Source organism: Phycodurus eques, chromosome 11, assembly GCF_024500275.1.
Source record: "Phycodurus eques isolate BA_2022a chromosome 11, UOR_Pequ_1.1, whole genome shotgun sequence".
In the NCBI taxonomy this organism is placed as follows: Eukaryota; Metazoa; Chordata; class Actinopteri; order Syngnathiformes; family Syngnathidae; genus Phycodurus; species Phycodurus eques.
In genome coordinates, this window is record NC_084535.1 from 11,623,715 (window position 1) to 11,642,589 (window position 18,875).

Here is an 18,875-nt window from a genome sequence, read left to right on the forward strand (position 1 = left end):
TGATGAAATGTAAATAAAGAATAAAAAATGTGTTTGTTGCATTATGTATACAGCGTGTGGGAAGCTACACTATACCATGTTGACCAAATGACAAATGTGCACAATTTAGACAATACTGCTTCATATGAGGCGGCACAGTGGACGACTGGTTAGAGTGTCTGCCTCACAGTTCTGAGGACCGGGGTTCAATCCCGGACCCCGCCTGTGTGGAGTTTGCATGTTCTCCCCGTGCCTGTGTGTTTTCTCCGGGCACTTCGGTTTCCTCCCACATCCCAAAAACATGCATGGTAGGTTAATTGACAACTCTAAATTGCCCGTAGGTGTGAATATGAGTGTGAATGGTTGTTTGTATGTGCCCTGCGATTGGCTGGCAACCAGTTCAGGGTGTACCCCGCCTCCTGCTCGATGATAGCTGGGATAGGCTCCACCATGCCCGCGACCCTTGTGAGGAGAAGTGGCTCAGAAAATGGATGGATGGATGGATATTTTTCTTAGGCAAAAGCTCAGGAATAAGGTGGACGCCATGGTATTTATTGTTGTACCGTAACACACCAGCAGATGCTACTAACAAGCTTTGTAATTTATAAAGATAAAATACATTAAAACCTATATCTGTGTATATTTAGGCCAGCACGTATTATTGTCAGCCACCCTAAGGAGGACAAACTCTATAGAAAATTTATGAACGGGTGTATTATATTAAGGCGTTACCTTCTGCATTGACCTTGCAAATGACTAAAAGGCATGGTGGCTCCCGTTGTTTACTTCAGTGTTGTTTGTTGCATGGTCTTGCATCATGTAGGACAGGGTTGCCTGAAATTTGGGTTGCCTATTTGGGAAAAAAAAGGGCTAAAAATGCTGCTTTTTATTGTGTCAATTTTCAATCACACCAATTCTAAGTATTAACAATAGATACTTTTTAAACTACAAAGAGAAATCACATTTTAATGTGATAAAAGCTTTATTTAATACACCAAGTGGATCTGTACATAGTTCACACGTGATTATACACATTTCCATTAAAAATGGGATAAACAAGGCATAAAGCTTCAACCAGGGTTTGATTGTAAAATGTAAAAATTACTAGAAATACACCTGAGATGCGCAAAAACACAAATGTATAACCAGATATATAATACAAAACATGCTCTTGAAAAAACAACACAACACAATGATAGAGTGGGGTGTGTTACTATAAAGTTGATGTGACAGTGCGGCAGTAATATAAGACAGTAATAAGACAGTTATTGTAAGCCCCACAGTAGTCTTGATTTGGAGTAGTACTTAACAGTCAAACGATTTGGTACAAATGTTTGTATTTTAGCACCAAGAGTTTACTACTTGAATGACCTGTGTTGTGTTGGAAGGCACTTCTATGAGGCACTGTGTGTGCGGGTGCGTGCAACTTTAGTAACTTCAAGAACTTGCGGCAAATACCTTTGAAACATAATGGTTTTTAATTTCAAATTCGCACGTCTTGGGTTGCCCTTTCTTTTTTGTATCAATGCTGTCTAATAAAACACACTCACTCGAGAACCTTAGCTGAGGCTGAACTGGCAATAAATGTGACAAATATAAGAATTGTGGGGCATGTTTGTTGGCTACTTCTTCCTGGTTTGTGGATGATGTCCAACAGATCGGCAGCGCCATTATTATCATTCTGAGGCGTGGAATGTTCCGCCTATATCCCCCTTTACAGTCTTCAGTCAAATCATTATGCTGTTTGGACAAAGACGAGCTGCTGTGTGTATTTAAGAACGCTTCACAGTTGCATCAGCTGTGTCAACACCATCTGTAGGAAGGTTGTGTGTGTGTGTCAGTGCAAGTGAGCGCAGCTTCTCCCCCTCCCCAATATGTGTGCACTGCGGTGTAAACGCCTCCACATTACTCCTGCAGGTGGGAGTTTAAAGCTCAATCACTGGATGAGTTTAAAGGCGAGTTAAAATTGGGATTTTGTCACACAAAAACACTCATCGACGCAAATATCAGCATAAAAGTGATCGAGCCCACAGTGACGTGTGAATAAAATATTGAACTGATTATTTTTCCCCCCAAATATTGCAACAAACAATTTGGGGAAAATATCTAATTGTGATGATTCTCCCCACCCTCAATATTGCAGCAATTATTTGGGGAAAATATGTTATTGTGATGATTTCAATTTTGGGAAAAATATGTAATTGTGATGATTTCTTTTACCCCAAATATTTGAGAAAAATGTGGGAAAGATTTCTAGTTGTTATGTTTTTTCTCCAAAAATGTGCTCATACAAATTGGGGAAAAATTTACAATGTTCCCCAACCAAAATATGGCAAGAACAATTTGGGAAGAAATATCTAATTGTGATGCTCCCCCCCAAAATTTACAAAAACAATTCTGTGAAAAATACCTTAAAGTGGGTTCTCTTATGTGTGTGTGTTTTTTTTTTTTACTTTGTGAATGTAGTATTTAGCTGAAATGTATTATAATTTTTACGAGTGTAATATTTTAGATGCTGAGTTTTTCCACTTTTCTTCTCTCATATTTTCCATCCATCCATTTTCAACACCGCTTATCCTAGTTAGGGTCACGGGGCGCCAGAGCCCATCCCAGCTGACTACAGGCGAAAGGCGGGAATACACCCTGAACTGGTCGCCAGACAGTCGCAGGGCACATATAGACAGGGACAACCATTCACACTCACATTCACATAGTCACTGAGTAGGAACTGAACCCACGACCAAAGTCAGACGAGTGTACCACAACACCATCATTGACTTCTTTCATAGTTTTTACAACATATGGCAATACTCTTTCAAATGAATTAAATTAGTTTTGTAATATTTATTTATATTTTATATTATTATTATAATTATCAAATTAATCATTCAGCTGTAAGTATGAATGAGTGGTTGACTTTCATTTCATGACAGTGCAAGTCTTTTATTGTGTGAATGTATTATTGTGTGAATGTATTGTGAGGCTACATTGTATTGGCTTTACAAGTATCTTAAAGGTATAAAGGCAAGGCGATCGATAACTGCCAACTTATTTACATCATATGGGTGAGGCAAAGAGTGCAAACTGGCCTTTGGAGGAAGCTTGTCTGTTAAAAAAAGACAGCAGTTGTGTTTTTCAGGGACGGACGGGAGCGCGCTCAATTTCTAGTCGTCGTCTTCGTCCTCGTCGCTCTCTGGGGCGTGGCGGTACTGCACGATGGGATGCAGCTTGGTGACGTGGCCGATGCCCTTAGTGACGCCTTCCCTAAAGAGCACCTTGGCCCCCAGTTTCAAGTACTCGGGATGCTTGAGGAATTTGAACTGGACGCACGCCTTCTCCCCCGTCCTTAGCTCCTCCTGTCATACACAGTATGGTGGTTCAAAACAAGGCATGAATGAACACTTTTCTGTCACTTCCGAGATCAAATTTTAAGCTTTACAATGGTTATGACTGAGTACAAACACACAAAATTATTTTATTCTTCTCATTGATTTAATGGAAGTGGTTGAGAAGAAAACATTTAAGGCACTGCTTCTTAGAGGTGCTTTTTTATGGTGGCAGAAACCAGATCATAAATGAGATGAATAGAACCAATGATGAGAGTTTTTAAAAGAAATGGGTATTTTTTTTTTCATTCAGTAATTCTATTCCCGTACCATTTATCCTTTATTTTTTCCATAATTTTTTTTTTCAAATGTAAATGTCCAGTAATTTTTCAAAAAACTGTTTTCTGAAAATAATAATAACTACTACTACTACTAATAATAATAATAATGCTAATAATTTCCATTATTTTTATGCAGTAAATATTTGGAAACTGTCCAACATATTTCTGGTCATTTCTCAGAAATGCCATCAAATCTTCGAAAATTCCAGAAGCTTTCAATGGCTGGGGAATTTTTGTAAACATTCAACATTGGACATTTGCCATGAAAATTACATGAAGAATTTCTTTAAAATATTTACTGACATTCTCCTTCTCCCCCTTCTTCTGCTACTCTAACAAGGTTCTTTATTTTTGTTGTTTTATTAAAAAAACAATATCAAATAAATTTTCCGATTGAAAGTTTATAACCTTGGAAATTCCGAGTTTTGCACATCTCACAAATAGTAATTTCAAGCACCACTTTATACCCACCGAAATTAAAAATCTCTCAAATTGATGACTTCGAATTCAAGCATTTTCAGCGAATTCAAGCAGCCTCCAGACACTCACTTTGCCATAGACGGCCTCCACAGTGGCGGTCTGTCTCACGTTGCCTATGTGCACGGTCACCTGGAAGCCCTTGTGGAAGGTCTTGGAGTGGAAGAGCAGCACAATCTCGGCCTCAAATATCCAGCAGATGGTCGGGTCCATCTCTGGACTCACCATCACCATTCCCTGTGGAAGGAAAACACAATCAGATGCACTGCATTGGTTAACACGAAATGGAAATATTCTCGCATTGAGAAGTTGCCGAGGCGGACCTTTCGCAGCAACGTGCGGTCAAAGTTGCCAAGCGCCAGCGTGGCAGCCTGTCCGGCCCGGAGCACCCTGCAAGCGGAACGGTTCCTCTGGATGCTCCCAACGGTCAACTTGTGGAACTGGCCAGAGTCTGTGGGTCCGACCACCAGATCGTCTCCCTCACGACAAATACCACTACAAACAAAAACAACACCAAACTCTCAGTCAAACAATATCGATGGTATATATTGAGTGCTTGTTGCTGACAAACTAACCTGGACAAAGTACCGCCCACCACAGTCCCCACTTCGGGCACCGTGTAGATCTCATCCACCTTAAGAACAATGTTATTCGTCAATCAGTCACATCTTAACTGGCACGCTCATCCTGTTTTAAGTTAGCCACACCAAACAAAACGGAAGTGGACAATCGCGAGCAAATTACAGTTTGTGACTGACCCTTGCACATGTACGGGCAATCCCAAACTCGCTGAAACCAAAAAATGCGGCCCCGGCGTTCTTATCAGAATAAGAATAATCTTTATCAGGAAATCCCAGCATTCTTATCAGGAAATTTTTTTTTGAGGCGCCATCTACAATATTTTATTGAACCACAAACAACATGGCACGATTGTCGAGGGAAAAGAAGATTTCCCAGGCCACTGTCACCATATTACTCTGTCGGTGGATTATTGTATTCCGTGACTTAATAAAGCCAGGGGACAAATTGGGAGGCGGCCATTCCTGCCTAATTTCGGGCCACCTACACTTCTAAAAGCTTTGACATCACAAAAACAATTGACCAGTGTTCCACCAGTTGGGTTATTTGTAACTGCAATTGTTGTATTACGCTGCATCGATGGGGCAGCACTGTACTGGACAGTTGGAAGCCGTGCCCAAAATCCATGGATTTTTGGAAGATTGTGTATTTTCAAACAGGTGAATATTGTTTCTTTTGTAACTAAGTATGTCTGATTTCGCACATATCTTAAATAAACGTTAAACCTGATGTTTTGGGCTTTTCAGAAATGTACTGTAAAATAAGCAAGTATTTTTAAGGTGACGTGGCATCGTTTGTCAAGAAAACTAAACTGTTAAAGACCAATAAAATACATGCAAATACTTCACGGAAAAGCGTTTAAACCAGTGGGGGGCATTTACTTGTGGTTTAATACTTAAACGCGAAGACAAACTAGTTGCAGGCAGTCGGCAACTAATGAAAACTAGTTGTAGAACCCTGCACACTGGTTAATTGTTCAGTGGTGTTCCATCACTCGGTGTGCGGCTGGCTTTACCTGAAACTCAGTGAGCTGCTGCATGAGCTCCTCCTGCTCCTTGCTGTTGCTGAGTGGGGGGATGATGTTGAAGAAGACTTTGAGCAGGTCCAGGTTCTCTCCGGACACACTGGACACGGTGAAGACGGGTGTAATACTGCCGGGGGAGTCACATGGTCAAAACTATGATGGTGTCCAAGTACCTTTGCCAAGTGAATGTTTCAATATCAGGATGATCAGTCAGTTGTCATGTGGATGAACAAGATTTGCATCTGGTAAGCCATGTTTAACGCTGTTACTGGTTTTACGTTGGTTGGTAGCTACTTCCTGCTTTTTTTGTTTTGTTTTGTCCGGTATTGACCACCTTTTTGTGACCAAAGGACTTCGATTTGGATCTTCTGTGATTGGTATTTTGAGTGCATCTGACGGACGTTCCGTAACATTTGGCAGCTCTGGGGATATACCCCCCCCATCCCAAAAAAAAATAACATTAAAAAAGGAAAGAAAAAATAATTGAAAAAAAAAAATTGGAAAAAAGATTTTAAAAATTTCAAACAGAAATCCGAGAATAGGTGAATCCGCGGGTGCTGAACCACGAATATGCAGGGGTCCACTGTACATATTATTACATTTCATTTTTTACTTGTGTTCTACTTCAGAGGTTGGTACACACTTGGGCGACTGGGCAAACTGCTGCGCCGCGGCGACGGCATCGTCCGTGTTGGCCACGAGCATGGGCACCTTGTTGCAGCCCGGCTGTTTGAGGATTCGCTCCAGCTGCCGCACCGTTCGCTCCACAGTGGCCCGCGTGCACAGGTCCAATTTGCTGATGACAATGAAGATGGGCACCTTCAGGGCCATGGCCAGGCCAAGGTGCTCCCGCGTCGTGCCAACTAAAAAGAAGGAGAGGTCATTGTTTAAGGTGTGTGGTTTACATTCTTCAAAATTCCACCGTGCCAACATCAGAGGAGAACATATTGGTCTCAGACGTGACTTTGCCTGAAATTAGTGTGTATTAAAGCCCTTTCACACTGCACTTGGCATCGACTTTCCCATTCATTGTGTATGTGCCGAGGGGGCGGCACCTTGGAGTGCCATGTCAATGTAGGGCGTGCAAGTGCAGAGGGCGTCTGATGCAATATGCACTCGAAAGAAAAATTTTCTATTCTGGAGCGGCGTTGCGGATCATAATCACTACACTACAGAAACTGTTGCTGCGGCACGAGCTGGCACTGCCGAAGGCATTCAGATGCCTGCTCACCAGTAGGTCAAGGAACCAGAGAATTCCTTCTTAGTGTAGTGGACAGTATCTCTGCCTGTCATGTGGAAGACTCAGGTTCAATTACCTGAAGGGGAGCTGATCTTTGTGAGCATCACCCTTTTGTGGCGCTCTTTTTCATGGCAAAAAAAAGCAGACAAGCCATGTTTTCACCCGGCTTCGAAAAAGGGACGTTTCATGTGTTAAGTGAACATGATGAAGCTTTAGCTAACGGGCGCAGCAAGCCTTGTACAATAGCTTGCTGCTCATAAGCAAGAGTAGAAAAGAAGTTTCCAACGTGTTAACTGAACGATAACCTACTAGACTATGGAACCCACTGCAAAACAAGTGTTATAACAGGCATGGTAAACCTTGTACAATAACTCTGCCCTTGTACAATAACTCTGCCCATAGCAAGCAAGAGAAGAGGGAACTAAAGGCGCCACTGTGGCTATCCCGCGCACCTTTATACTCGAGCGCAACCCACACGTGCAGTTTTGAAAATGTACTGCAGTTCCCCTCCAAGCTGGGGGTGTCACTACGGCTGGTATTGGCTAGGACACCACAGGGTGGAGTTTCCGATGCATTTTTTGGTCATTTCTGGTAGCTGTTTTGACTTCCCTTTCCCGAACAAGGAACAAAGCAACAACAATGGCGACCGTGGAACAGTGTCTGCTAGAACAAATGGACCTAGATGACCAGATGATACGTTTAATTATCCTCAAAGATCGATCAAGAAGGCGGCGGGGTAGATGGTATGTAGAACCAAGGGGAACGCTGAGCACGTCATCACAGCATTTGACTAAAATGGAACAATCACGAGAGATGATCTCCGCGGCATTCTACGCGCAGCAACAATGTTTGCCGCGCGCACGTCAAGTGACGCAGAGGGGCCAATGTGTGTTAAAGTGTTAAGACTACAGAAGGTCAAACAACATATGAGTCCTCGTTAGTATAGTGGACAGTATCTCCGCCTGTCACACGGAAGACTGGGGTTCGATACCTGACGGGGAGATGACTTTTGTGAGTGTCATCTTTTTTGTGGCTCTTTTTCGTGGCAGATTAAAAAAAACAAAAAGCATCGTTTCAAACTGGGGACCTTTCTTCTGTTACGTCAATTGACAGAAAGTAATGCTGCAATTGGACTTACTAATTTCATCATTAGCAAAGTGGACAGTATCTCCCCCTGTCACGCGGAAGACCGGGATTCGATTCCCCGACAGGAAGGTAACTTTTAAGATCTGCTCCTTTTCATTGCAAATAAAAATAAAAATAAATAAATAACTAAATAAAATAAGACCAGACCAGAGCACTGCTGAAGTGCTTAAGCCTTGCAACGCATACCAACTCACAGAAACGTCAGGATGGCCGAGCGGTCTAAGGCGCTGCGTTCAGGTCGCAGTCTCCCCTGGAGGCGTGGGTTCGAATCCCACTTCTGACAGTAACTTTTTAAAACTCAAGCACCCAGTGTAAATGCAAACTGTGTTGTGTGCTTACTATGGTAAATAAACCACTGATTATCTTTGTCAAAATAATGAGTATTCAAAGCCACGTTTTTCTTGTTAACAGACGTTATCAATCCAGATGAGGGCTTCCTAATCAGGGTACCATGGCGTATTGTGCTGAGAGATCATCAAGGGTGCTGCAGGAAATTCACGAGCTGCTGCAGCTGTCCCAATGAAACTATGTGGAGTTGCAGCTGTACATGTCAGGATGGCCGAGCGGTCTAAGGCGCTGCGTTCAGGTCGCAGTCTCCCCTGGAGGCGTGGGTTCGAATCCCACTTCTGACAATATAAATATTTTGAAACTACTCAAACACTTATTGTGTAACTACATGAAGTGTTACGCTCTTAAAACAAACTGCCTTCGATAAGTCTCTCAATGAAATAATGAAATTACTACAGAGCGAGCATTTAACTGCTCATGTTTCCTGTTAACAGAAGTTAGCACTCCAGATCAGGCATTTGTACCGTGGCACACTCGTGTACTTTGAGAGATGATCAGGGGTGCCACAAGAAATTCATTAGCTGCAGCAGTTCAAAGCACTCGACAACTGATCAAGAAAGCAACCCAACACCCAAGTTACTCCCCCACCGACTATGTTCTGTGTAAGTCCAGAAGTGCGTGTCAGGATGGCCGAGTGGTATACAATCGCAGGGTCTCCTGGAGGCATGGCTTTGATGCTACTTTATGGTACTATTTTTATGTCAATCTGGACAACAAAAATTCAAACTGGAAGAGGAAGCAGCTTTACACTGACCCAATTTCATAGTTTTCAACTGTTAGATGTTTCAGAAACTCTATTTTTCTTCGCATTTGGATAGCAAGTGAACAGTGGAAAAACTGAACAATCTAGCCAAACTACTCCCACTTAGTTCCCATTCTTCTTAATTCCAGCTTGTCGACTTCAATGTGAGAAAACATTTGGGTCTGAGAAGCAACTTTGCCTGAACGTAATGTGTTATCAAACAGATAACTCCCAACTTAACATGCCATTAAATGCTGACTTAACATGCCATTAAATGCTGCTTATGTCATAAAAGGTGGCAGGCGTGCAAGTAATGCATTATATCTCAAGTTCAAATGTCGAGCGAAACCCTTAAGTCGATTGCATAAGTGAAGGGGGAGGAGGGGGGTGATCAACATTGTTGAACCTATATTCAAACAGCGCAGTCTATTTTTGACACAAATACATACATAAGAACATCCACATCAAACAAATCCAACATATATCAATTACTTCAAACGGTTTTAGGTTTTAATTAGGAGAGTTTTGCTGTGCCAAGGCTGACTGCTTAGTGCGCCTCGATCAGAGGAGCATCAAATGCAGCTACTCCATGATGATAATTTTAGCTAGAAACTGTGTCTGGTTTGTTACATAAGATCAGACCTTATGGTTGCAGCGCTCTTAAGCCACAGCTGGTTAGCTCCCCAAGTTGAGACCAGGATAAAAAATGGACTTGGGCTATACAACTAACTGTACAACATTAGCTCCCAATAAAGAATGGAGATTTTAGACGGACAGCAGATTGAAAACACTGTGAGTACATGCCTATGACTCATGTCAAGATGGCCGAGTGGTCAAAGGCGATGAGTTTGGGTTGCACTCTCCCCTGGAGGTGTGGGTTAAAGTCCCACTTCTGACAATAGCTATTTAACGGGAATAAGGATACTGTACATATTTCCACCCACCGGGAATACACAGCTAACACGATGGACTAAACTGCTTGGTTTGAGAAACGCATCAAATCAACAAATGCCCACTCACCTATCCCGGTATTTGCACCGACGACGAGCATGGCGAAATCAGGGCAGTAGCTGGTGAGGCCAAAGATGGTGGTCTTCAAGTATTTGTGGTGGCCCGCCAGATCAATGAATGTGATCATTTTAGAGGCACTCTCGCAAATATCCTCTGCTGTTCGAGACTCGCTGTAGTTCACAACCTTGGAAAAGACAAATTGGAAAATGAACAGTCTTTGTTGTTCGTTACTTCTTGTCTGGATTTTTTTTTTTTACTCACCTCTCCTTTACTGTTGAAACCAAGGATCTCAAAGCTGATGCTAGACGTGCGCCCTGTCTGGATTTCATGGAGGTGCCTGAAGAGGTTCAGTCTTGCTCTTCCTCGTCCATTATCCAGTTCGCCTTGCGTCAAAACACCCAGCAGGGTCGACTTGCCCGAGTCTACATTACCAAGTACGGCTACTCGCAGGTCCAGGAACTGCAGGAAAAAGCAAAGAACTATAACAAAAAAAAAAGAAAACAAAAAAAAAGGAAAGATTACAATGGATGCAAATCCTTCATGGCAGCCTGCTCACCTGCTGGTCATCCGGCACCTTACGAATTAAGACTTCGGCGATGGTAAGAGGCTGATCAGCGTCGTAGTCCACCTCTGCGTGTCGAAGGACAGTGATGTCAGCCCCAACTCTGTCAGACAAAAAATATTTTGGGTGTTAAATATGTAACAGGTATAGTGGGAGGAAAAAGTATGTGAACCCTTTGGAATTTCTTAAATTGCTTCATAAATTGGTCATAAAATGATAATACTCTGATCATCTACTAAATCATAAGAATAAACAGGGTATACTTAAACTAATACCTCACAATTATGTTATCATACTGTTATTTAAAATAATAAAACACATTCACAGGACAGGGAGGAAAAGTGAACCCTTGAATTTAATAACTGGTTGATCCTACAGTTGCAGATAAGACACGCACAACGATCAGGATGAATTGTGGACCATTCCTCTTTACAAAACTGGTGCAGCTCAGCAGGGCCGCCCCTGACCACATTGGGGCCATGAGCAAAATTTTATTTGGATTAGTGGATGGGTTAACTTCCAAACTCACTTCTCAGCCATATCATGGAGGGTGGTGAGGGACGCCTTCATGTCCTTCTCAGACAGTCCCACCAACATGCCGTTATCCTCCACCCCAATCTGATAGACGGCTTCACCGCGACCCTCCTGGAGCCGCCATTTCATTTGCGTCACCAGGTGCTCGAAACGGCTTTGTGTAGGGTCCACGAGCTTCAGCTAAACGGCAGGGGAAAATATCACAGAAATCAACAAACGATAGCCCGATACTAACGCTGGTGTTGCTAATCCGCGTCGGTGTCAGATTTCGACATGAGATGACTGGAACAGACTTGGCAAATTGTTGACCTACAAATGTTCTTCACGCTGACCTTATTGTGAGGCTCACTTTCATAGCAGGCTGAACTAAAATGGGATGTTGTGTCTCAAGTGCAAGTATGGCATCTGATCTGGTGTGTCAATATTAAAGTGTGTATTCTGAGCAATCTAAGGGCTGCTTTCAGGTCACAACCTGAATTTTTAGAAGTACTTTCTTAAGTGTAGACTCCACTGTAAACCTCCCTTACGAGCAGACTCGTAACTGAGGGGACCTACACTGAGGGTATATAGAGGATGGGCATTTGACTAAAGTTGTTATGGGAGAATGTTCTACAATCTACACTATTACAATGCCAGTGTTGTATTAAGTAGAATAACAGAGCTTCGCAGATAAAACTCAACCAAAATAGGTGTGCCAATATGCCTCTAAAGTTGCACAAAACTGTCACGCTGTAAAGAGTTTATGTTTGAATGTCAACAGTGATTAACTTTTATGGCATGTTAAAATTGTACTTATGTTGTCTACAGAGCTCACAATTGTTTTATGATGACTGGGAGTCATCAGTATCCATTACTTCATCCAGCTACAGTATAGCACTTGTCTTCTTTAGGGTTGTAAGTAACTGGAGTCTATCTCAGCTGACTTCTGCGTGAGTAAGGGTGCACCCTGGACTGGTTGCCACTCAATCACAGGGCACCTATAGTCATTCTCATCTATGGACAATTTAGTGTGTTCAATGAATCTAACATGCATGTTTTTTTGGGGGATGTGGGATGAAGACGGAGTACCCAAAGAACTCGGAAAGCATACAAACCATACATCCTATGGAAACAATTTTAAAACTAAAAAGAACGACTAGCGTAGGCTCTATCTGTCGTGGACTTAAAATGTTGGATAAAAGCAAACATAATTCAATACATTCAATTAATTTATTGTCACTGTAAAGCTCAATCGACCATAAGTAATCATATAAATGCACACGTAACATACCATGCAATGCTATAAAAGTAGGTGAAGTTTGAAATAAATCTGATGATGCGCTTTCTCTCAGTTTGACCCAGAAAATGAGATGGCTCGAGTGGACGCCATTGAAAAATCTGAAAATGGCCTGTCTCATTTTCAACTAATAAAGACTCACATACAGGCAGTTTTCTACGGAAGAGTCAAAGTTTCGGTCACACTTTTCCTAATGTTTGACATGAATGGTGAATGGCCAAGAAAATTTGGGCTGCTTTGCGAACAGAAAGTGGCATAAAATCCTTAATCCTTATCTGATTCTTACAAACGAGGGCTCATTTTCCTCATGTATCAATCCTCTATCCAATGATATCATCTATTTTGATATAAAACTTTTTAAAATTTGAAAATCTATTTTGATATACAGGTATTTCGAAAATATTAGTAAGATACCCAATAAAAACACCTTACCTAGGCATATTGATTAAATAAACCGCATTGACAGGATCACTTGTGTGATTTTTTTGTTTTGCAAAGTAAGTTGGTTAGTATGATGGTTAGTTTATGTGACTCATACTACCCAATTAACTAACGGACTTTGTTGGCATATATCCTATTATTGCGTTGCGTGAAAGTCCTTACCTTATACTCTATATTCCCTTCTTCTACCTAGGAGATGAGAAACAACGCGTCAGACACAGACAATCACAAACAAAAGGCCATTGATTTGTGAAAATTTAAAAAAGGACACAAAGGAAAGCATTTGACTGAACGAGCACTGTGGCAAAATACTGATCTGAACATTGCGCCACTAAATGTGTCATAAGCAAATGCGTGCCAAATTGCATTCATGTTTACCTAGCCAAGCCCTTACTACGACCGACTTTCTACATTTGCATACTCATGATAACAACACTTTACCGTAGCTCGAGGAGAACAAATATTAGCACGACTGAGAACACTTACCCGCCCCCATGTTATACTATTTACACACACAGCTAATGCTACCAATGGCATGCTAAGTTGGGCTAACACAACATCGGCGTTGTGAGCCGGCGTTCCTCCCGAGACAAGCGTACCTCTGGGGGTAGATAAGAGGTGTTGTAGCTCGGTTTGAAGCTGCGAACGTGTCGCGCATTCGGTCTCTTCTTCTTGCCAGAAGCCCTTTTGGTGGCGGGAGTCAGCCCGCAACCGTTCCCCGTGTTCACTTCAGTCCGATAACCGCCGCAGTCGCGTCCATTATGTGAAGAAAACAACTCGGAGAACCTCGCATCCATAAGCTGCTTGGCAAGGAGACTGCGGACCGGGAGGGCTCTCAGACACACCGGGGGGAGAGCACACTGGAAGTTGTCTGGCTCGAATGGGACTTTTCCAACTCGAAATTGGGGGATTGTTTTCGGTCAAATGGTATCTTAAGACGCCCCCCACCCTACCACGAATAAGTAGGACTTCGGAAGTCCTAAACAACACCAACCGCGGTGGTGAGACGGTGGTTTGGAGTTTTCCGAAGCTAAACGTCACACTGTGAAACGTCAAGGTAAGAGTGTTGTTTTGTGTAACGGGGCAGCGCGAGAAGGCGGACAGACTCCCAAATCGTACATAGTTTTTTAAAGCACCGCCCGTGTGAGCTACCCTGGTGACTAACCGCGTGCGTACACTTTACAGCACACGCCACTTTGCAGAGCTTTGCGTCAGCGGACGAGGAAGTCAACGTTTGACACCAACACTGACGAAAGTTTGCATTTAACGGTGAAATAAAACACTCAGGTGAGGAGAGTTAAGTGCAACTAAATCACTGCACTTGTATTTAAAAAACAAAAAAAAAACAACAACAAAAAACTTTGAAATGGAACTATTATGTACGTTTCTTTGGGATTGGGGCAAATAGGCTAATAATGCCCGAAAATGCCGACACATGTTTTAAAAAACATGTACAGCAAATGTGTATTATTTTTGTAGTTTTATTCAGTATTGCAATCGGCATATGGGCCATATTACTTTATTTTTTTTTAATGACATCTTTTTCCAACCAGTTGAATGGATTATCCAACCAATGGGTCAGTATAGTTCTTAACATCAATTGCTTTCTTTATGATCTAGAATAATGTAAAACAATCTAAAATAAAAATAATAACAATAGTAATGTATTGCAATGTTTTATCAGGGTGACGTTTATATTTACAACAATTGCGTCATCTAGTGTTTTGGAGGAAGATTTTCAGTATTAGGTGAGGTTGGGTAAAATAATCTCAAATAATTTAACATTTTAGCTCCAACTTTTTAGGCTGTTAAATAATTATTTATTTCAATTTAAGAGTTTATTCGTTGATTTAAAAAATTCTATACATATCATAACATAATCAAAATGGAATAGAATAGAAAGTTTATTGTTATCATGTGGTGAATGAAATTGGGGTGCAACTCCAAGTTTGTGTTTCAAGAATAAGAACAAACGATAAATAAATTACAAAAGAAAAAATAATAAATAGTAATGACCTCTGAGGGCCATAGTAAGTTTATATAAAAAATATCAAGATGCAACAAATGTTAATACATTATGAGCCTTTGTGGTTTGTTTTGAGCTTTGGTTTGCCCTTTAGAGCTGTATATGGCCATACTGCTGCAGTGGAACATCCAACCATTCATTTTTTATTTTTTTTACCGATTATTCTCATTAAGGGCTGCTGGTTCAGCTTGAGCCTATCCCAACTGAATCTGGGCAAAAGGCGCAGTACACCCTGGACTTGTCGCCAGCCAATCTCAAGGTACATACAGAAGCAACCATTCAAAGTCACATTCATGCCTGACAATTTGGAGCAGGCGTCACCAACATGGTGACCACATAAGTAGCCTGCAGGCCTGTTCTAAAAATAGTTTACCAGTGATGGGATATTGTGATTGCCTAGAAATATTGTAGAATTTGTAAATGCTTGCAGTGATTGACAGAAATTAATTTGAAAATGTAAATGCTTGCAGTGATTGACAGAAATTAAGTGTTGCATATTGATATTTATCTTATTTCCGACCTTGTGAAATCATTGTTGCTAATTATTGTGAGAAGTCATTAACATGATCAGTGTCTTGACAGAGATGAATATCATTAATTAACATCCATCCATCCATTTTCTGAGCCGCTTCTCACTAGGGTCGCGGGCGTGCTGGAGCCTATCCCAGCTGTTATCGGGCAGGAGGCGGGATACACCCTGAACTGGTTGCCAGCCAATCGCAGGGCACATACAAATTAACAACCATTCGCACTCACAGTCACACCTACGGGCAATTTAGAGTCTCCAATTAATGCATGTTTTTGGGATGTGGGAGGAAACCAGAGTCCCCGGAGAAAACCCACGCAGGCACGGGGAGAACATTCAAACACCACACAGGCGGGGCCGGGGATTGAACCTGGGTCCTCAGAATTGTGAGGCTGACGCTCTAACCAGTCTCCACCGTGCCCCCCATTAATTATCAATAATATCATAATTAAAATAAATTGTGATTATATCAGAAGTTGTATCAAACTCCTACCCCTTCACATTATTCAGTTCCCAAGAAGTAGCCCTCAGTTTCAAAAAGGTTGGTGACCCCTGATTTAGAGTTTAACATGCATGTTTTATGTGGGAGAAAGCCACACTATCTGACAAAAACTCACACATATACGAGGAGAACATGCAAGCTCCACACAGGAAGGCCCAAGCCGAGATTCAAACCAGGAACCTCAGAACTTTGAGGCGGATGTGCTAACCACTCTGTCACCATTTCACCGTCTAGGGTGTATCCCGCCTTTTGCCTAATTTCTGAATATACTGTACAGTATTTACATTTATGTATAATAGGTGCACTTTTGCCCATTTTTAAGATCTAGCCCACCAGTTTCCCTTTGTTATGAACAGTGTAAACAACCAACTCCCACTCAGGGTGTAACTGTTTCCAGAGTGAGACATTACTGAAAGTCAACCCTGATTGGTCAGGCTGTCCTGTGATGTCGGGCCACAGCCCATTTCCCCGCCCCCGTCCTTCGAGAAATTTTATCTCAGATTCCTTCATATATCCATGAATCCGTGCACACGTACAACACTGTTTTTCGAAATGCGACATCCGCTTGTGGTTGTGCTCTGTGTGGGAATGCTGCACCACACCTCAGAGGCCATCCTCATGGAAAAGCTAGCGGACAACAAGATTTGTGGTGATGCAGAGTGCTCGTGTAAGTACATGTGTTTCATCCAGTACTACTCCCCCAATTTTTAAACCACAGCTTCTTCTCTTTGTCATTTTTCTTTTTAGACGTTCTGTCCATGGCCACAGCCTTGGATGACTTCATAGCTCCAGACTGCAGATTCATCAACATCAAGATGGGTCAGAAGGTTTACGTGTATTCTAAACTGGTGCCAGAGGAGGGCGGTGGAGTCTTTTGGTCTGGCAGTGTATGTCCAAAACAAACCCCACTGTGGATGAAATGACACTGAGATTTTAAGGTCAAAGGTTTTAGTGAGGCTGTGCTGTCTGTTTACTGATAGGTGTACAGTGACCGCTACGTGGACCAGATGGGCATCTTCGGATACTTTCCCGCTCCTGTGGTGAAGGAGACACACACGTTTAGAGAGGACACGGTCCAGATTCCAACAACAGTGTGTAAAGTTAACATAGAGACACTGTATTTCTATGTTGTTCCAGTTGATCTACATTTTACTTGTTTGTCATTGCAGAACATGGATTTCTTCTGCGCTTAAGATGGACAGATGCTTCCTGTTTGCTTGTTTTAAGATAACTGCATAAAATAAAATACAGGGTTGTTGCTCCAACTAAAGCTCACATCATCTTGGCTTTGCGACTGCCTAAAGCGGGGTTCACTTATATTGACAATCAGGACGAACTTTGTAATTATTCCTATCTTCCAATCAAGGTTTCGCAAAGGTCCAATTCTCTGATGTTTCTGAACTCTTTTCCTGAGTGATTATCCAGTGGTGTGGGGGCTATTAAAAGCAGAGGTGGTAAGAGGACTTACACTGTAGTAGAAGGATAGATACTTGTGTAAACAAAGACTGGAAAAATTAGAAGCAAATTCCACTCCTTAAAATACTCTTAAATGTACTTAAGTTCAAAAGTACTCTATGTGTGGGGTCAGAATCAAATAAGATGTAAAAAATCAGTATGTGTGTACCCTGCTTAACAACCCTGCTGCTTATAATTTATCGCAGTCACTTTGTGAAATACACCCTCCTTTTCCACATCAATCCCAATCACAACTCGTCTTATTTCAACAGATTGTGTCTCTTGAGGAATGTACCCTGCCATTCCCACTGTACAACATGATCTTTACTGTCACTGCAGTGTCAAAAATTCATCAGACTGTTTTGTTCAATCCATCTGAGCTACATATTTTGGAATTATGATGTTTTCCTCAAGACTGGTTGCAAAGATGCTGTCTTTGTACACCCATGTGTGCAAAGGTGCACAATAGGCTTTGATGATGCCCCTTTAAAACCCCCTCGTCAACGGGTGGGCGGAATGCAGTTTAACTTCCTTCAATTACATTTTTCTGGAGCGGGCCGGCGGGTTTGGATGCCCACCCAAACCCGTTTGGATGCCATCTCCCACCCCCACCACCAACCCCCTTTTGCACACCACGGGGTGCACCTGCATGATCACATGAGATCCATTGTAAACCCAGTCATGTGATTTATCATGGTATCCAAACAGCTCTCAGTATGATACAGTGCAGTTCGACTCTGTAAAGAAGCACAATAATAAGGATATTGGTAAATTAACACCTTTAACAGTGTCAATCAAAATGGAGAATATTTCTTTTTTTAAAATATAAGTGCTCATTAAATGTTACACATCTGCCTACTGTGTCTGCTGTGGCAATGTTCTATATTATGTGAATAAAAACTGGAAATGTCAAGAGTTGTCTTTTTTCATTAGTATAGAAAGAGGAGAGGCTGTGCAGAGCATACACAATGCAATATAAACAAGGTCAACAATGCTTAGACTAAATGTGACCAGAAGCATCTGATTGCTGATATGGATTATGGGAACATCTTAATGAAACCTAAACTGCTGTATTCCGTATCTCTCACACACGGTATCGAGTACAATATGATCGTTGAGACATATTGGAGCTATTAAGGTTGGATGGATGATCCGCTTTGATTGCTTTCATCATTATCATGCATTCTTTCCACATTGCTTTCATCCACACATGCTCATGTAGGCTCGAAAACAAATGTCCTTTCATAACTGAAAGCAAGGAAGACACATTGATTTAGCTTCAGATCTGCTATTTTATCTATTGATTTGAAGTGACAACACAAACTTTTAATTCATTTATT

General features: G+C 41.8%; 2 protein-coding genes and 2 non-coding genes across 6 annotated transcripts; 3 read left to right on the forward strand and 1 right to left on the reverse strand.

Annotated features, from left to right (window-relative positions):
• Nucleotides 1-948: 948 nt before the first annotated feature.
• Nucleotides 949-14,075, reverse strand: gtpbp2a (GTP binding protein 2a). Its single transcript, XM_061690622.1, has 12 exons — nucleotides 13,626-14,075; nucleotides 13,189-13,215; nucleotides 11,305-11,489; nucleotides 10,770-10,878; nucleotides 10,475-10,672; nucleotides 10,223-10,397; nucleotides 6,370-6,589; nucleotides 5,718-5,853; nucleotides 4,699-4,757; nucleotides 4,447-4,618; nucleotides 4,196-4,360; nucleotides 949-3,335 (listed from the first exon to the last, which is right to left on the reverse strand). Exons 1-12 carry the CDS (start codon nucleotides 13,821-13,823, stop codon nucleotides 3,144-3,146), a joined length of 1,836 nt encoding a protein of 611 aa, XP_061546606.1. The 5' UTR covers nucleotides 13,824-14,075; the 3' UTR covers nucleotides 949-3,143.
• On the forward strand, nucleotides 8,313-8,395 carry trnal-cag (transfer RNA leucine (anticodon CAG)). The gene has a single exon. It is a non-coding gene; the product is annotated as a tRNA-Leu (tRNA).
• Nucleotides 8,662-8,744, forward strand: trnal-cag (transfer RNA leucine (anticodon CAG)). The gene has a single exon. It is a non-coding gene; the product is annotated as a tRNA-Leu (tRNA).
• Nucleotides 14,076-16,578: 2,503 nt separating the features above from the next.
• LOC133409970 (otoraplin-like) lies at nucleotides 16,579-18,334 on the forward strand. Of its 3 annotated transcripts, none has more exons than XM_061690625.1 (4): nucleotides 16,579-16,747; nucleotides 16,828-16,967; nucleotides 17,061-17,171; nucleotides 17,250-18,334. In XM_061690625.1, exons 1-4 carry the CDS (start codon nucleotides 16,597-16,599, stop codon nucleotides 17,271-17,273), a joined length of 426 nt encoding a protein of 141 aa, XP_061546609.1. In that variant the 5' UTR covers nucleotides 16,579-16,596; the 3' UTR covers nucleotides 17,274-18,334. The 3 variants fall into 3 exon arrangements, with proteins under 3 accessions (XP_061546609.1, XP_061546607.1, XP_061546608.1); XM_061690623.1 differs by having other exon boundaries at nucleotides 16,602-16,747; nucleotides 17,061-17,175; XM_061690624.1 differs by having other exon boundaries at nucleotides 16,602-16,729.
• Nucleotides 18,335-18,875: the final 541 nt, after the last annotated feature.